The 18342-nt window shown below is 36.2% G+C and overlaps 1 protein-coding gene across 3 annotated transcripts; it reads right to left on the bottom strand.

Moving 5' to 3' along the window:
- Positions 1 to 3419: 3419 nt before the first annotated feature.
- On the bottom strand, positions 3420 to 17798 carry LOC116178113 (cytochrome b5-related protein-like). Of its 3 annotated transcripts, none has more exons than XM_031497489.1 (6): positions 17544 to 17798; positions 4974 to 5216; positions 4536 to 4927; positions 4302 to 4490; positions 4034 to 4252; positions 3420 to 3986 (listed from the first exon to the last, which is right to left on the bottom strand). In XM_031497489.1, the coding sequence occupies exons 2-6, from the start codon at positions 5208 to 5210 to the stop codon at positions 3683 to 3685; spliced, it is 1341 nt and encodes a 446-aa protein (XP_031353349.1). In that variant the 5' UTR covers positions 5211 to 5216; positions 17544 to 17798; the 3' UTR covers positions 3420 to 3682. The 3 variants fall into 3 exon arrangements, with proteins under 3 accessions (XP_031353349.1, XP_031353350.1, XP_031353347.1); XM_031497490.1 differs by lacking the exon at positions 17544 to 17798 and adding an exon at positions 9232 to 9285; XM_031497487.1 differs by lacking the exon at positions 17544 to 17798 and adding an exon at positions 8806 to 8865.
- Between the last annotated feature and the right edge of the window lie 544 nt (positions 17799 to 18342).

Below are 18342 nucleotides of genomic sequence, written 5' to 3'. Positions count from 1 at the left end.
ATACAGGTTACAATAGTGGCGGGAATTAGCATGCGGTAAACTCGATTAATTATTGGTTAGATGACATCATGACATCCCTCGAGCAACTGGTACAACTGATGCTCTTATGGGAATTTGCGATGGAGAATGTGTGAGGGTATGGTGGGCATTCCTTATAATAACTGCAGACGCAGATATGAAGAATATCATCACCTCTTCCATAATTTAAGCAAAAAGCGATTTTTTCAATACACCAGGAAGTATATACAGAAATTTTTGATATTCTGCTACAAAGACTAGCATCGCATTGATAAAAAATTTGCTGTGACTAGCACAGATAGCACCTGCACATCTACGCATGCGCGACTCTGCCCTTTTATATCCAAGAATATGTGTACCAAATTTGGTTCCAATCGGTTCAGCCGTTTAGCCCGAAATGAGAGTGCACACGGACGCACAGACCGACATCATCGAGATATTGTTTGCTTCGGATTCCTGGTGCTTCAAAACGTGTATTTTCGTCAAAAAAGTGGAGGGTTATTTTTTACCCCAATGCAATACCTCCCTTAAAAAAAAGAATTGGCCTTCGAAGTCAAATGTTGTTAATTTCCAGGTCGATTAAACTTGCGATGTAACGGGTGGTCGCTTTATCCGTTTTTTTTTAAAGTTACCTTGTCAATTTTAAATTTTGGTAAGTATAAGAAGATTTACACGTATACCGCTTGGTAGCGAACAGAAACGGAATTACGTCTGAAATTTTCAATAAAAGATGTGCAATTTAACATAGATATGTAGAAGAAATTGAACTTTAAAAAAGTAACCACGTACTCCTTGAGTCCGAAAAAAGTGATTATTCCGCGTATTGGCGATAATTAAACAGTTAAAATTTAAGGACCGCCAGATAAACGAGCTAAGTTTGCGAGTAGTTACTTACTATTTCAGTTGTTAAAGAAAATTTAAGCAAGTAGTAGAAAAATGTTACCGGTTTTTATTTTGAGTGGAAATTTCCAACCAAGAACATGGCTGCTATTTATTTTTATCAATCGGGTACTTAAGAACGCATCGTTAAGAACGCTTTGTGACAAAATGTGAGATACTTAAAGGCTCAATGTTCACTTTAAAATTAGCAGTTATTCTAATGTCTCACTAGGTCATTCATTTACGAGTGATAAAATTTACGCGAGGGAACATTTTCGAATTGGAGACGCGCTGTTCACATAGAAACGGAAATGTACTGAATTTTAAAAAAGAACTATAAATACAGCAGCAAAGAGTTTTCTTCGTTCGCATCGCTAATGGGAACGGCCAGTTGAAAGCATCTTTCCGAAGAGAGAGAATCAATTGTAACCTAAAAGGATAGTGATCCACCTCAGTTACTGAATTTGCATATTGATTTTGTTTAAAGTAACTTTGATATTCCTGAAGAAATCGACCGGTGGGGTCCATTTGTAATAAAAATTTAATTCATTGATAAGAATCAGATCTCAGCAACGCATCTTGGTAATTTTGCTTCAGTGATTATGTATATTTCCACAGGACAATCTACCAACAATTTTTTATGGGGTAAAAGTAAAGTCTCTAGATACGAATTTGTTATATTTCTTTTTATGAATCCAACCAAAATTTTGTATACACAAACATGTAAAGAAAAAAGGAACTGGACCACCTTTGTGTTTATTAATACATTCAAATAACTAGAGCCTTTTACAATATTTACGGACGTCGGCCTCAATCCCATTCACATTCAATTTTTTAAAGTTTTTACGTTTTAACAATTTACTTCAATTCTTTCACAATTAAGATTCTTACTACCACGTACCTAAGTATTTTGAAGAGAGTATTGCTCAACTCCGCTATTTATACTTTTCACGATAACGGCGCGATCTAAATTTTTGTAACAGAAAAAAAACTTAGCGAACCACCGACCTGCTGCTGTAACTGCTACGTGACTGTCTATATCCTATCCTTTCTCTTTTTACTTCGCTACTTATGTTAAGCAAAAACGGATCCAACTAAATTCGGTGACCAGCGTCCCCTCCAAGCCAATAGCGGACCCGCATTTTCGTTCTTTCTTTCGGATATGAAAAGCAATGCAATTCTCACGTTTATCGCTAACGGACTGACTAATGTATGAAGCGGATGAAAAATGTCTATTTTTGCGGTTCAAAGAACTCAAAATTGCGCTAAACCAAACCCTTGAAGGGCACGATCTGATTTAACAGAAAAATATAAGACGTTTAAACCACCATTTAGTCGTCCAATCTTGGAAATGCTGGGTTGCGTTCCATTTAGGATTTGAAGAATTTGGTTCATTGAAATTAAAACCAGAGCTCGTAACGGGGAGAGGCCTTTTCTGTTTCAAAACTCTTACCGTTGAGTTCACTCAACGCTCTTACTGAATTAATATTCAAGGAACGTCCGGCATGGGACCGTCGACCGTGTCAATTTTGAACGAAAAATCAACGTTTCGCCCACTTTGGTAAGGGACTTCATCAGGAAGCAGGATTAATGACTCCGGCCGTGGAAGCCTCCGCTCCTACTGAATGTGTAAATTTTGTATGAGACCTTTCTCGCTGTCTTATTTCAACGATTACAGTTTCTCGTTTTTTACCTGAACAGTCCTCTTTTGAATGGTAATGAATACGGGTGCTAATCACGAAATGTTCCCAACCTTTTTCTGTAATTTTTGGTGATTTCATAATAACGTGGTGCGCAACTAACTTTCTCCTTGCGTAACAATCCCAATATGACTCCAATTAGTTTAATCATGAACGAATTGGATCTGTCCAGCCCCAAGGATCAAATGCGCCCGAAGTTCATTCATCAAACCCACGGTTTTTTAATCTTGGAAATTCATCGCTTCCCATGGACTCGAAGTGAGATCAGTCGGCGTAATTCTGACTTGGCTACTTTGGGCACGTAAACCCCATTAAAACAGTCCTATCAACTGTCCACACCCGACAGACTAACGTTCTTGGGGAACATTCCTAGTTCAGCTGCAAAATAAGATTTCTGAACTTTATTTTTTTTACGAGTGTTTTAAACTACCTGCCCGATCCTACCTCCAAACAGTTATGGTGAGCGAAACGTTCACCCCACGGGTAACACAGTGTTCCAACCCTGAGTTAGTTGGCCGTTTATGCGGCGGGTGTGAGGAAACGTACCGCCAACTCAAAATCAACTAAAGTTCTAGGTTTTACCGAAAATCACAACCCATGCGTACGCATGCACAGTACTGAGATACGTTAGGGACTAGGGACCAGCATAATTAAAAAAAAATCTATGCAAACTATTGTAACAAGTGACCGCTTCATAGCCAACGTGAACAAAAGTATGTCTGGCGATAACAAGAAACGTATTGGGGAAAGCGAACGCGGTTGACACGATCTCATCGCACCTAGCCTAATCGTATTCTGCTTGCTTCGAAGGTACAAATGAGATTGTAACAATTTTATTTATTCATTATTTTAAAAAAATCTCAACATCATCTTTATTTATATAAAATATCTAACCTCAGCTTTCTAAACTAATCCGATCCCAAGTTATTAGCATTGAACCATGCAATTCCAATGGTTAAAGGGGGAAATCAATAGTCAAATAATACTGTAGGTATCACTATCAAAAATTTTGAATTTGGTTACCGTGAACGACAACTGAAACGCCCAGTGTGTGTAGAGTAACGTACCCCTATCAATTTGTGTGTCTATCTATCTTTGCCCCCTAAAGATGGAGGAATTGCGTTACGCTTAACGCGAGCTAATTGTCGAAACTGCCCGCAAATCAAGTCAAGTTGGGAGGTCATTCGAAATTTAACCCCAAACTGTTCGCATGTTTCTTTAAAAACGGGATACAAGAACTGTAACATTCCATGATCCAATGTGGGAAAGAGGTGATGAAGCGCGTGATCGCCGAAGTGGGTCAACACCAAAAAATGCGAACCGGTAATTTCGTTGCGGTCCATCACGGCGTCCACTTGAAAAACGCCCCAGTCCATATCGTCTTTGGCCCTAAAAAAATGGGGTAGTGTCTGTGCAGATTTCGGGCTGGGTGTTACCGAGGCGTGTCCCCGTCGTGGAAGATGTCCGGGTGGTGATGTGCGGCGTTTATACCTACCACCCCAAAGCTGAAACTACCAACCAGCAGTATCCACAAGCACATTACTATTATTCTCACTGGTGAAGTTCCTGTAAGCATGTAAATCGCGAACGGTGGAAGGAGCGGTAGTATCCGTGCCATGGAAAACCCATCCTTTCCTTGAATCACCTCCAGTGTGCTGCAACTCTTTTTTTTCCACCATGAGTAAAGACCAAAACGTAACTTACTCCCTGCTCCACGCCCCGAAGAAAAGTGCACCGTAAAAAATCGGCGAGTACGCCCAAGACATATAGCGAACAAACCAGACTTTCTTGTTGGGCAACAACTGCAAGTAAGGCTCTAGTTGAATTATTTCCAGGTCGCGGATTGTATTGGTGTACATGTGGTGACTCATTGAATGGCTCACCCTCCACTTCCTAAAATGGATTAGTACAAAATACAAAGGGGCATTTTCCGGTTACCTTGATGACATTAGACTGAAATCAAAGTAGTACATCCTAAAGTTATCTCGCTGGTGGAAAAAGTTGTGAGAGGCCACTGTCGTCAGGTACAAAACAAGCCCTGCAACTAAACCCAGCTTAAAATTGAAGGTCACAGTTGCAACGAAGGTCAACGTGAGATACAAGGCCAGCAAACAGTCAGCGATCAGCTTCGATCTACGTATCGGCCACTTGGACAGACTAGGGTAGATCTCCACCACTCTATTCTTCAACGTCTTGTAAAAATCCCCATCCTTAAATGTGAAGGGCGAATTTCTCGGCGTGGTCGATTTCCGTACGAAGTATTCCGGTAGCAGCTTTTCGGCGATGTCGCTAAGGTGATGAGTTTCGAAGAGTTCGGTGACATCAGTTCCCTAGAAATCTGCGTTGAAATGTGGCGAGTAGGGGACGAGGACTTGCCTTTGTCAATTCGAGCCATGTAGATCCGCCGGGATGATCTTTGACGAACTCGTTCAAGTCGTAGAGGTTGTCGTGGACCCTCCACAAGCCTTCTGCATTGTCGTCTTCTCTCTTACCCGCTAACCACGTTGCGGCCGACTGTGATGGGGTGTTTCTGTGGGTTGGGTATTTAAAGCCTAAGGATGATTGGTCTATCTTGAGTGGGAAGAGGAACTTTATTATTTTGTTTAACACCATCTGTAACTGAAGAAAAAATAATGATTATTTTATTATTGTATAAATCAAATTTCTTATTTATAAAATTTTTTAAATTTCAACCACAGATGCCTCTAGTAAAGACAAGCATATCTCTATAATTTCAATTTTTTAAGTGCAAATCTGGTGGGTTATTTACGAATAAACACAAACTCTTGGTTTATTTTATTTGAATTTGTATTTCAGTGTTTTCTCTTTAGAAATGTTTGTAAATGCATAATTCTTACTTAAATTTTATCGCTTTGTAATTGTTCAATTTACATATGGTGAACACACATCTGCTTCAATTTGTATGTTTTATAAAAGGTTTTATTTGGTAATTGCGACAAGTTGGTTTATTGTTAGGCGAAATTTAATTAACGCTCGCGTTCTTTCACTGGTGTTACGAAGAATTGCACGTTTCATGTAGAGAAATGGGGCGCCTTCCAGAATGGCTGACGTGCAATTTATTTGAAAATTCATGAAGGAAAGTTTATTCTATGGTGTAAGTGGTGTTTCCTTAAATACTAGACAATAAGAAAACGGAGCTTTTTTACCTTTTTTGCGACGGTTTAAGAGCGTGTACATTTTTATCGGACGTTCAGCCTGTGTACGTGGAAACGTATGTCGTCAGTATTGTAATAAAGTGTGCAGAAGATGTTAAACAATCTTAATAAAGGATTTAAGCCATTACATCGTCAAGTAAAGTAGTAAAAGTTCATGGGAAGTTTATAAAGCGTGTTGTCCGTTAGTTGTTGCACAGTAAAGCCTCTAAAAGATTCTCTTTTCATTAAAAGTGTTCTAGCACCAAATTTTGCCATCAAATTCAACAAACCAGATCTTATCATCAAGTTCTGTGTGATCAAGAAGTGATGTTACTGAAGCTCTCAGCGTATGTGTGTCAGTTTTAGTGCACCTGAATATAGTAAATTTGTTGGATTATTTAATAACTGGAAGTTATTAAAATTTCTTTATTTTCAATTGTCTGTCGACCGCATGCGTGCGGGGTATGTGTATAAAGGTTTTTTTTCAATGTCTTATTTAATTTTGTTTTTCATGTTTTGCGAAATCTTTTTCATTCAAACTGTACATTTTATCGAACACGAAGTGCGGCCCAGATAGGGTATTCATGTAAAAAAATTTTATTCGTTCCCAAAAATTATGTCAGGTGTTAATTAAAATTGGTGTAATTATGTACTTCTTTGGAATTTTCGGAACTTGATCAAGGCTGGTGAGTCTTTCAAATTATAAATTTGCAGTCAACGTTGAGATTTTTCACTGTGAGTCTGTACCAAGTGCCAACTTTCTATTTGGTGGGTGGATGGAAATTTCTTCCAAAAGAGAATAGTTCTACAAAGATCAACGGCATTTGGATGAGGAAGACGCCGGATAACCATCCTATATGTAATGGTCTCAGAATCTGTGCTCCGACAAAATGGAAAAATTCATGAATAGGTAATTGGTATTAGCATTGAATAATAAATGGTATTAGTAAAGTTAGATGAGAAGGGCGGGGGGGAAGAGAATTGTGAAGATGCAACTTTAGGCTCTTAAATGGAAAACAAAACACGTTGATTTAATCCTCGTGGTACAAAAAAAATAGATTTGCATCGCCATTTAAAATAAAATTGAAACGACCTTCGCTGCGCTTCTCTTTTTCTCAGTAATAAAAAAAAACCGGTCTTTAACGCACAGAAACAACCTGACTAAGCTTAATACGTATTTGGGCGGAGATAATTACAACCGGAAAATTGATTTCCGTGAATTAATGTCCCAAAGAATTGATCGAGATCCTACTTTTTTCAAAAAGGTCTGCTTTAGCTTCTTCTTGAAGAAACACAATCCATACATAATTCAAAAACATGTTACCCAATTTCCCCAGAAATATCCCTATAAAGAAATTTAACTGGTGATTGGTGAACTACATCGGAATCTATTGGAAAAAGTGATAGACCCTCTGATCGCATAATCTTTGGAGCGTAAAGTGTGCGACAATGGGGACACGATGATAGCCTTTGCACATTAAACAAGATGGGGCTCCGCCACATTAACATTATGCACTAAAGGTTCGGTAGTAGTTCAATGGATGGTACCCTAGTAAATGGATTGACAGAAGAGGTGTAATTTGTCATAGCATGGCCATCACTGCTTAATTGTCTACCATCACATTGGTTACATTGACATTAGAAAACGGTGGTGGTTCTAAACGCAGAATAACACATGAAAACTTGCTGAGTTGTCTTAAACGTACCTTAATAATTGGCAAGTACAGTGAGGGACCCCTGGCTGTAATTTTTGAACTAGTAGCCCAATCTTGGAACAGGCCACATTCTATAAGAAAATCTTTTTTCTTGGTCGATCTGAGACAATTTTCTTTTCGGGGCTCAAAAAAAGGCAGTGTATAACCTTCCTTTTTTACCAAAAATCTAATGCACCAAAATATCTCGGGAAAACACTTTTTCATATTAATTTTGTGGCGTAGAATCCAAAACGATTCGTACTTTTTCGATTTATCAATCAAAAGTTTTTCGAAAGAAAATTCAAAGGGCTGTAACTTTTGAAAGTAGCCCAAAGAACGTTCTATAAGAAAATCTTTTTTCCCGGTCGATCTGAGACAATTTTTCGGAGCTCAAAAAAAGACGTTCCTTTTTACCAAAAATCTAATGCACCAAAATATCTCGGGAAAACACTTTTTCATATTAATTTTGTGGCGTAGAATCCAAAACGATTCGTACTTTTTCGATTAGACTTATCAATCAAAAGTTATGGACTAGAAACCAATTTCGAAAGAAAATTCAAAGGGCTGTAACTTTTGAACTAGTAGCCCAATCTTGGAACTGTTTGAAATTATGGATTCTGCAGGCTACATTCTATAAGAAAATGTTTTTTCCCGGTCGATCAGAGACAATTTTTTTTTCGGAGCTCAAAAAAAGACAGTGTATAACGTTCCTTTTTACCAAAAATCTATTGCACCAAAATATCTCGGAAAAACACTTTTTCTTATTAATTTTGTGGCGTATAATCCAAAACGATTCGTACTTTTTCGATTAGACTTATCAATCAAAAGTTATGGACTAGAAACCAATTTCGAAAGAAAATTTAAAGGGCTGTAACTTTTGAACTAGTAGCCCAATCTTGGAACTGTGTGAAATTATGGATTCTACAGGCAACATTCTATAAGAAAATTTTTTTTTCCGGTCGATCTGAGACAATTTTTTTTTCGAGGCTCAAAAAAAGGCAGTGTATAACCTTCCGTTTTTACCAAAAATCGACTGCACCAAAATTTCTCGGGAAAACACTTTTTCTTATTAATTTTGGGGCGTAAAATCCAAAACGATTCGTACTTTTTCGATTAAACTTCTCAATCAAAAGTTAGGGGGCTGCGCCACATTATCAGCTTTAGCGGTTCGGTAGTAGTTCAATGGACGGTATCCTAGTAAATGGATTGGCAGAAGGGTTATCATAGCATGGCCATCACTGTCTACCGATTTGACTTTCCTTGATGTCTTTCTTTGAGGACATTAGATAACGGTGGTGGTTCTAAATGTAGAATGTAGCCAAAATTTACGACCCCTTTGAAGAGTTGTCTTAAACGTACCTTAATAATTGGCAAATACAGTGAGGGACCATTTGATTTCGTCATTTCTTGTATAAATTTTCGACCACTTAACTACTTAAAAGGAATTATCACAATCCACCCGAGTACTACTAACAGAATAGAATGAAGATCGCGCAATAACTGACAATTTGTGAGATAGTTACAAAATATTGATAAAATATTCACAATTCCGTTACCCACCTGTTTTGTTCGAATTGTAGGTCAACGGAACGATTTAATTAAGTAATATTCATTTGCGATTGGCTTATGTAGTACAAAGTCTATTATTACTGTCTAAGTAGGTATTGTACATCTTTCACGACCATACTTAGTAATCAATGTTTAGACGAATTAAGGTCACTTCTATATAAACAATGTAACGTAAATGCAATTCGTTACACTTTAGGTAATTAAAAAAATGCATACCTGTAGCCTGGAAAGATACACTAGCTAGAACGTATTCTATTTGTACCACAACGTTTGAACTATACAGTTCGTTTACAAGATAATTTTATTATCTATGACGAATTATGATACATGCATTTTAAGTAACCTAAAATTAAATAAACATAAAACAAGGATTGGGTCAGACCTAGTAAACAAAAAATCCAAAAGTTCAACCAAAACCAAGTCGCACCTGGGGCCCAAAAGGGTCCGGAAAATTCAGTGAGATACTGCTGTAGTCTACTGAGGAAGACTTCAATTGAGGGATAAATTGTAATTTGTAAGTTTCATGGAAGGTTCATTTATTCATTTATTCATTTATTCATTTATTCATTTATTCATTTATTCATTTATTCATTTATTCATTTATTCATTTATTCATTTATTCATTTTAGTCATTTATTCATTTATTCATTTATTCATTTATTCATTTATTCATTTATTCATTTATTCATTTATTCATTTATTCATTTATTCATTTATTCATTTATTCATTTATTCATTTTAGTCATTTATTCATTTATTCATTTATTCATTTATTCATTTATTCATTTATTCATTTATTCATTTATTCATTTATTCATTTATTCATTTATTCATTTATTCATTTATTCATTTATTTATTTGTTCCTCTATTTTTGTGGACCCTCAACAGGTTTGGGCTCAATTACAGAGTGACCCTCATAATGCTTTTCAGAGATGCCCTTGCAGAAACTCTTAACTTGTTCTATACTACTCCGGTATTTACCTTACGAATTAGGAAAACCTACTTCCATACAAAAAGAAGTACCATTCAGTACTGTTTAAAGATTGATTAAGAGTACATTTAGTTTTCTGATACCTTTAGGATTACTCTGGTACTTCCTACCTTCCAAATCTCGCTAGGCAGTACAGCATAAATAAGCAATAGCGCAATTTCGTACTTCCTATGTAGTAAATATAGATTTACGAGTGCTGTGGTACCTTTAAGGATTAGGTACCTTGTAATGACTACCGTCCAAATACCGCTACCCAGTACACGGGAAGTTGATAACTTAGATATAAGCAAACAGCAGTACCATTTAGTACTTCTTAAGGACGGATTAAATGTGCAGTCAGTTTTCTGATACTTTTACGACTGTCTATCGTCTCTCACTCTCTCTTCCTTTCTTTCTTTCTCTCTTTCTTTCTTTCTCTACCTTCTACCTATACGGTACATAAATGAGAACCAGTACAAATTTGTGCTTCCTACTTAGTAAATGTAAAGTGCAGTGATAAACAGTTAATATTTGTTTTTGAAAGGAAATAAATCTAACGTAAGTATGTCCCCGGATTGACTTTACTACTTCACTAAACTGGATCACTAAACCCAACTTTTTCATTATCAAAGTGTAGCCTTTTACTCGGATTAAAATTATTGCTCAAAGGTATTTTCCAACTTTAACAAACAAGATCGCACCGATTTATTAAAGCGAATAACGTTCAAACACAACATATAAAAATCTACAGGGTGTTTTAAAAAACCAGGTGTCAAATTCTTGACAGAATAGCTTCCTAGCTGAGTTTTCTTTTATTAGGAGGACCTACCATCCAAATTTCGTTTTAATTGTTCCATAAATAAGAAAATTGCATTTCTGCGCATGCGCAACACGATTTTTGCGCATGAATTTTGTTTGCTTTTATTAAAGGGACTTACCATAGAAATTTCGTTTAAATTGCTTCAGAAACAAGATCGTTGCGTTTTGCACATATGCAACACAATTTTTTGACTTTGATTTTTTTCTCCGTTTTTTGATAATATAACAAGGCCCAATTTTTTGTAGGTTGTACACAGGAAATTAAGGTCTTCCAAATAATCGAATAAAAATTTTAGGTTGCTATTTGAAAAAAAAGTTCGATGCCGTTACGGCGCTCCAAAATTTTTTTTCAAAAATCCGGCCCGTTATTTTTCTGTTCGGTATGCCTAAAACATATATACAAAATTTCAACCAAATCCGTCGAGCCGTTTTCTCAGAAAATTGCCAACAAACGTACGTACGTACGTACATACAGACGGAAAAAAATTTTATTCTTTAAAAGTTGCTTAAAATGGTCTAAAACGTCGACATTTGATGAAATTTTGAAAAAACGGCTATCGCAATAGCTACCTAGCACATGCTAGGAAGCTAAAAAGTTATTTATTGACACCATAAAAATGGGATACCATGTAAGTATACTTAAAAATATAACTTCTATATATCATTTGTACACAGCGTTCTTTAAGAGGAAATATAGACGTACTGTTACACGATCCGGTGTATAAAACTTCCGTTACTGACAGATTACGCACAGTCAAAATTGCTGGCCGTAGAAAGCTGAAATTTGGCATGCAGGTTCCTTGGGGATTGCAGCGGAGCACTAAGAGAGGATTTCCTGAAATTTCTACGAGAATGAGAAAAAAAGGATTTCACTTTTTGCAGTCGAAACTTGACATTGTGAGCTTACGTTTAAGGTGTACCCCGACAGCAATTAGCGAAACAGGAAGGGGAAAAAATGGGTTTAACAATTGAAACTGCGGAAAATAAAGGTGACCTTGTAAATTAGGCTAAGGTGAGAGTAGTGTACCACGGGGACGGTGACCTTCAAAATTGGGTCAACAATTGATGATTACATACAAAGTCAATTTTGAATGTTCGAGGAGGTCATCCAAGGTTAATGACCTCAATTGTGGTGTCAAATTACATTTTCAATGTCATCTAAGGCCGATGGCCTGAATTGTGGCGTCAAAATATATTTTCAATGTCATCCAAGGTCAATGGATCTATTTTTATGTTGCCAAATTACAATTTCAAGGACAACCAAGATCGATGACCGTATTTTTTATGGACTGCATTTTCAAGGTCATAGATCTCATCTCTTGTAATATCTAATTACATTCTCGACGTCATCCAAGGTCAATGAACACATTTTTAAGGTGTCAAATTATACTTTCAAGGTCATCCAAGGTCAATAGTCTAATTTTATGTAGTGTCTAATTACAATCTTAAGTTCATCCAGGGACAATGAATCCATTTTTGTTGTGGTAAATTACCTTTCTCAAGGTCTCTCAATATACTACTATAGGTGAGTTCAAGGACGCACTCGTCACGGCTGGGAGATTATTTACTGAACTATTTATTTACAATGAATTTATGTGATGTGATGGGTCTTTTTATTGTTTCAAGTCTCATCCAAAGCATATATTTTCCCTTATTGCACCTGTCCTTGTGTTGTTCTAGGCACAATCACAGTATATATTTTTTCACGGTATATTTTACAGTTTGATTAATGTTAGATGTTTATCTGAATCGGTGTCATTAAGATGCTAATCTGGTTTGGATCTTTGTATCACTGCGTTATGCAAAAATGACGCAAATAAATAAATAAATAAATTGACGTATATCGAACGTGTGAGATATGCACAATTTTGCGTGAAAAGTGACATTTGTCGAGGTGTTCCCTTAACACAGTACACTGAATTATTTAGTTTGTCCACTCACAGAGATGAAGTTTCAAAGTGTATTTTCTCCCCCTCAGAAAGAAATTTGAGCAGTTTTGGAAATTCTCCAAAAATGCTTGCTTTTCCAGATAAATAGGGTCAGATTCCTTATACAAAAATAGTACCCTTTACTAACATGTTAGATTAGATCATTAAAAAGAGAAAAACAATCTCTATGAAATGTGACTAATATGAAAGGGTGCATTCCTATTTAAAAAATTTCAATTGTTTTTCATTATTCATTTGTTTTCTGAAAATAAAAACAACTGAATGCGGCCTTATTATGGGAATAAAATGGTAAACAACTTTCACATAGTAAAATTTTGAATACAGTCGATTTTTACCGAGATACATGCTATATTCCATACATAATGGGCACCCTTCGAAACTTTGGATTTGTTTAAATAAATACAATCAACTAAGCCCTGCATTATCGACAAATTTAATACGAATAATGCATACAGATATTGCTACATATTCGATATCCAAAAATTATATTCCACAAACACATACAAATCTTATATGAATGGGTATAATAGACGCATTCTGCTAATCAGTAAGTTTTCAAAAAAACCGAGATAGCAAAATCACGAGACAGAAGGTCGAGTGGCTTTGTTAATCTCGTGATTTTGCCAAATGTCTGTGTTTCGAAAAAAATTACTTAAGGAAAATGTCAAGTTCAAGGGAAATCTATTTGATAAAATGAAAGCTCGAGTGTTTTTTGGCAAGATAAATCCACGATTAGTTTTCGTGTTTCTTGTAGACTGAGCGGTATCGTTCTTTTTTGTCGCTGTCAAAAAAAAAAAAAACGCATCTTTAAATCACACATTTTATATAGGAAGTATATTGTAACAGAAACAGTTGAATTAATTACTGTAGAGGCAACGCCATCTAGGATTCAAGGTTTGCAGCAGGTTCTGTACCACGCTCCGCAGTAATTGTATCTATTTAATACGCCGCTGAAATAGAAAAGAAATATCAATTAGTAAGATAAGTAAGTTTGAGAATGAAATAAGAACATCTCTATTGCAAATATTGCAAAACTATTAAAAGGGGAGTTAGCAATTATTACTAATTAGGAGTGACAATGGAGAGATGGAAATAACGCTTTCTAGTTCCCAAATCAAAAACTAATGAGCGGTTACTACTTTCTTAAAACAAAATTCATCCATAAAAAGACAATACCAGTCGACCCACGAATAACACGAACTCCACCACCATTCACAGCTACATTCGTTTTTCGTGTCTGTTCCGCAGTATACATCAGCCATTGACAGGCCAACTAAAGCCAATACCATCACAGTACAGATAACGAAACTATTCATGTTTAACACCTTTCTGACTTTAAAACGTAATTCCTGGCTATATATAGTGCAAAAGAATGGATATAATCTTATTAGTTATCATATCACCCGTTGCACTTAAGATAAATTATTTTCGTCTAAAAACAATTCGAAAACAATGTTGGGTCCAATGGTTAGCTCTTCCGAAAAATGACATGCTCCATAAGTCATCGCGAAGAAAGTTTTGTGATTTGGTTAAAAGCAATGCTGTGGCGCAGATCGTCTCCGAAGCTTACGGTCACAAAAACCCGTAGAGAGGAAACGTGGAGATTGGCGCACGATAATTATAGCTTTAGAAGTGGCCAATCGTTTCGAAATTCGACATTCGAATGTTTTTCAGAGCTCAGTAGGTACGTACAAAAGTTTGACCGAATTGGGGAACAGACAATATACTTACCCTGGTCCTCAATCTGTGTCCTAGCTCAAATGTTTTAGAGAAAAATTTAAACAAAACCGATAATTATGTACCAATTTTGCTGCGAAAACTTCTAAATGCATTACCTTAATGCACCAGTCGTAACCTTCGTGTATTTAATAGGTATGTAACTACTTGTGCAACAACAAAAAACAAAAGGAAATTGACAAGTGACAACGTTAGTCACTGTCACTTTCAAAGGAAATTTCAAATAGAATTAACCAAAACGTTAAAAATCATAGAAGAGAACTGCTGTCTATACAGCTATCAATTCCAATGTATCACTAGCCGATGTTTATGCAGAAAGGCAAGCAGAAGTCATGTGGAATATCTAAAATGCCAAAGCAAAACCCCAACAGTAACAGTGGACGCTTAGAGTCAAGACCTAAACATATATGAAATGTGATGCAACTATAGCCTTTGGAGTTAACCTAGTTAACCGTGGAGGTGTTCCTGATTGGCGCGGAAAAATGTCATTTTCGAAAATGCGCTAGCGTTAATTTTGTTAATTGTAGAGACAGTTTTTAGCGCATTTCCACAAAAATTTAAAAAAAGTGCGCTATTGTAGCCACTTTGTCCGCCCGTCCATCCGTATCCGCTCGTTCGTTGAGACGCTACTAGTTATTTTTGATTTGATAGTTGGAAATAAACCAGTATTTCTTTTGGTACCTAAATTGAATCTGAACATGAGAACCGTATCTGGGCCGTACAATGCATTTAAATAAACACACAATTAATTGATTCACAATGACAAAAAAAATTATTCCGAAACACCTTTTACCCCACACCCAGATGGTCGACACAAATAAACCAAAAAAGTCGTAAAATTACTTACCGTTTTCTCTTAAAAATCCTTTTAATCTGATCAAAACAACAGTCGTACAATATTCAGGTACAAGTAACGCTAACACAAAAACTATTTCACAGCATTAGGAAACTTCATTTCTTTTCTATTACACTGAACTGGTTTGTTGAATTAAAGAACAAAATTATTTTCTATGCTATTCAGACGGGAAGCACCTTAAACGTGTAAAATGCTCTAAAACTGTTTCATTAAGCACTAATACTGGCTTTTCCAAAATGACCGCAGCTGAACTGCGTCTTCCAACAAACTAAATCAGTAGCGTCGCGCCGCCAGGGGCTCGGCCCCTCCTTCAAAAATAATAATGATGCGCCCACCTGTGTCCGATGACTTACATGCCACTTAAATAACTATTTGAATTGTGCTTCTATATAGGTATCTGGTATCTTAACATTCTTACGCCATCTAGATATCTTCTTTGTAATCAATTAGTTTAAACTAAAGTGGTTCCTCTAGTAAATTTGTTCCGAGTGTTTTAGATTATTTATTACCTAGTTATTAGATTAGTTCTTTGTTTTGCCGTTAGAGACTGTGCGTTATTCCCTCGTGGCTAGATTTCACGCTTAGCACCTTTCTACACTTAATGCCATCCCTTCTTCTTACACTTTACCTTGCCTACGATTTTTCTCTTCAGTGAAGTTTCTGCTTTCGCATCGCTTACGTGCAGATTTTTCCCTTGGTACGCCAATACATTTACTGACTTTCGTCTTACCGTAAGGGTTAGTGTTTTGGCTTTACGATTTACCTTTGGAGTGGTTTCTCGCTTTCTTCTGATGGCTGTCAGTGGGTGTGATCCATTGAATCGTTTTTACGGATCTGTATTTGCATATAAACAGTAGGAGGTATGTTAGATGATTACGCAGCATACGTACATTTTGTCAAGGCTTTATCCTCACTTAACCCTCAAGTTTACCTTCCCTCGATAAGTTCTTTTACGTTCTTCCTCTCGGATTACCTTTCTGTTTGTATTTACTTACCTGCGCCGCACCGTACGTTGATGAGATGCATTTTAACAAAATTGACAGTGCCAAACGACGCGATAGATGGAGTTTCTACACTACCGTCTTTGAAAATTTTACCTACATTAACCACGTGAATCTACTTCATTCTATCAATCTCGTAAATTGCTCCGATATATCAAATTTTACTTACGCTACTTGCTTTGCTGCGAAGAACATACCGTCCGACAACCGATTTTGTTGACGATTACGGTTGTGACTCCGAAAATCTAATTCTGTAAGTTCGACAACTGTATCCTTTAAAGAATTAGCTCATATTATCTTATTCATGTTTTGAATTGATTAGATGAGTAGAAATTTAGTTAGTTTTTTAGCATCGTAAAGTAGCTTTCTTGAATTTAACGGCACGGTTATGCTTTTAGACAGATGCGTGGTCGTAAATTCATTCAAATTAGTTATTCTTACGTTTCGAATACCTAGTTACTGTGGCTGTTTCGATTGCAATTATACTGGTGACGTATTCCTTATTCTATCTTTGCGTTTATTGCATCTATCTAGTTATTATATGGCCCAGTTAGATTATTTGCTAAATTAACGACATTCCAGTACAGCATGGGCATTGTCATTTATAGCGCATTAGAAATACAAATCGCTCTTTTATAATTATGCTGATCATACTTTGAATTAAATGCATAAAGATACCTACGGCAACATTCCATTATGTTTTCTACATAAATGTGTTGTTTTTTAAATTTACAGTATCCATTTGTTCCTAGTGCTGGTTTTACCTGCCAACCGCAGTATGAATTCGTGACAGATTTACGTATTTTTATTTATATCTTTAGATACAATGAGTTCTCTTAAGGATGATGTTCAGTAGGAGTATAGAAAATTAAACGATGTATTAAATATTACAGCGATTCGTGGATGGCCTGGCCGTCACACATTAAACCGAGAAGCCTTGAAACTGTAACAATTGTCACCATGGATTTTGAGTTTTCATGGTGAAAACGGCAATTATAAGCACACGGAGATGTCTATTTTACTCTCATAAAGCACATTTTAAATTTATCTTTTAGTTCACTAAAGGATGTGAGTGAATAATTACCAAAAAGTGATTGTTTTCTCATCGGTCTTATAACATTGAAGCCAGTGTATAAACAATGAAATAAAACGCACTAAAACAACAACAAAAACGAAAAATAATGAAGCCACTTACCACTTTCAATAGACTGTGTCCGGAACAAATAATCCTTGAAAGTGAACTTCACCCTACACACTATAATTGAAATATTAATGCTGCATACTGAGTAGCTCAAAACCATGCATAATCACTTTAGTTTATACGTAAATGAACTAGGGAACCATGAAAGTCAGTAGAACGAGGTGTTCATAGTTCGTCTTTTTTATAAATAAATGAATAATGTAGGTACTCCACCGTTGATTGCAGGAAAAGTGTTCTCTTTACCCAATTCTTCCAATATATAACTCGTTTTCTGTAATTACGTTGACGTTATTCAAGGTGAACTATTAAGTATGTGCGGTAGATGCGATGAAATTATAATTTGAAAAAAAAGTCCTGTAAAAAAAATCGAACGTGACATAATTAGTGTTTGCGGTAAAGAACTTAACTTTGCAGTTTCCTAATTAGATTTTTTTGCTTAAAGATTTTACAATTAACTGCCCAAAATAGGAATACGCCTGATCGGGAACGCATGGCAAGATTTGGAAGACTGCATTCTTAACAACAATGCAGAACTAACGGGACTGGCTACGTCCTACACGACCTATTTTATGTTTTTGTAGCAATATTCTTTATATATTTTGCATATTTTATTAAATAATAGTTTTTCTCCATATATAACTTATATTTTAATAATTAAAACCTAATTGCGCACTATGAGTCCGAGTTAACCTTTACGTAATCTGAAACCACGTTATGGTAACTCCTCAGACACGTGCACCTCGTCCTGGAGCGTCTACAATACCATCAACAAGTATCGTTTCGGGGTGCAAAC

Source organism: Photinus pyralis, unplaced genomic scaffold, assembly GCF_008802855.1.
Source record: "Photinus pyralis isolate 1611_PpyrPB1 unplaced genomic scaffold, Ppyr1.3 Ppyr1.4_LG8, whole genome shotgun sequence".
NCBI lineage: Eukaryota > Metazoa > Arthropoda > Insecta > Coleoptera > Lampyridae > Photinus > Photinus pyralis.
This window is presented reverse-complemented; position numbering and strand designations above follow the sequence as displayed.

What these genes read in the sequence shown, in the direction of transcription:
- LOC116178113 (XM_031497487.1), bottom strand. Translation starts at nt 8,850, where the DNA reads ATGACGAAATCAAATGGTCCCTCACTGTATTTGCCAATTATTAAG. An exon ending in CATGGCTCGAATTGACAAAG is followed by an intron (nt 4,928 to 4,973) that starts GCAAGTCCTCGT and finishes GCAGATTTCTAG; the next exon opens with GGAACTGATGTCACCGAACT. An exon ending in TTCGGGGCGTGGAGCAGGGA is followed by an intron (nt 4,253 to 4,301) that starts GTAAGTTACGTT and finishes AAAGAGTTGCAG; the next exon opens with CACACTGGAGGTGATTCAAG.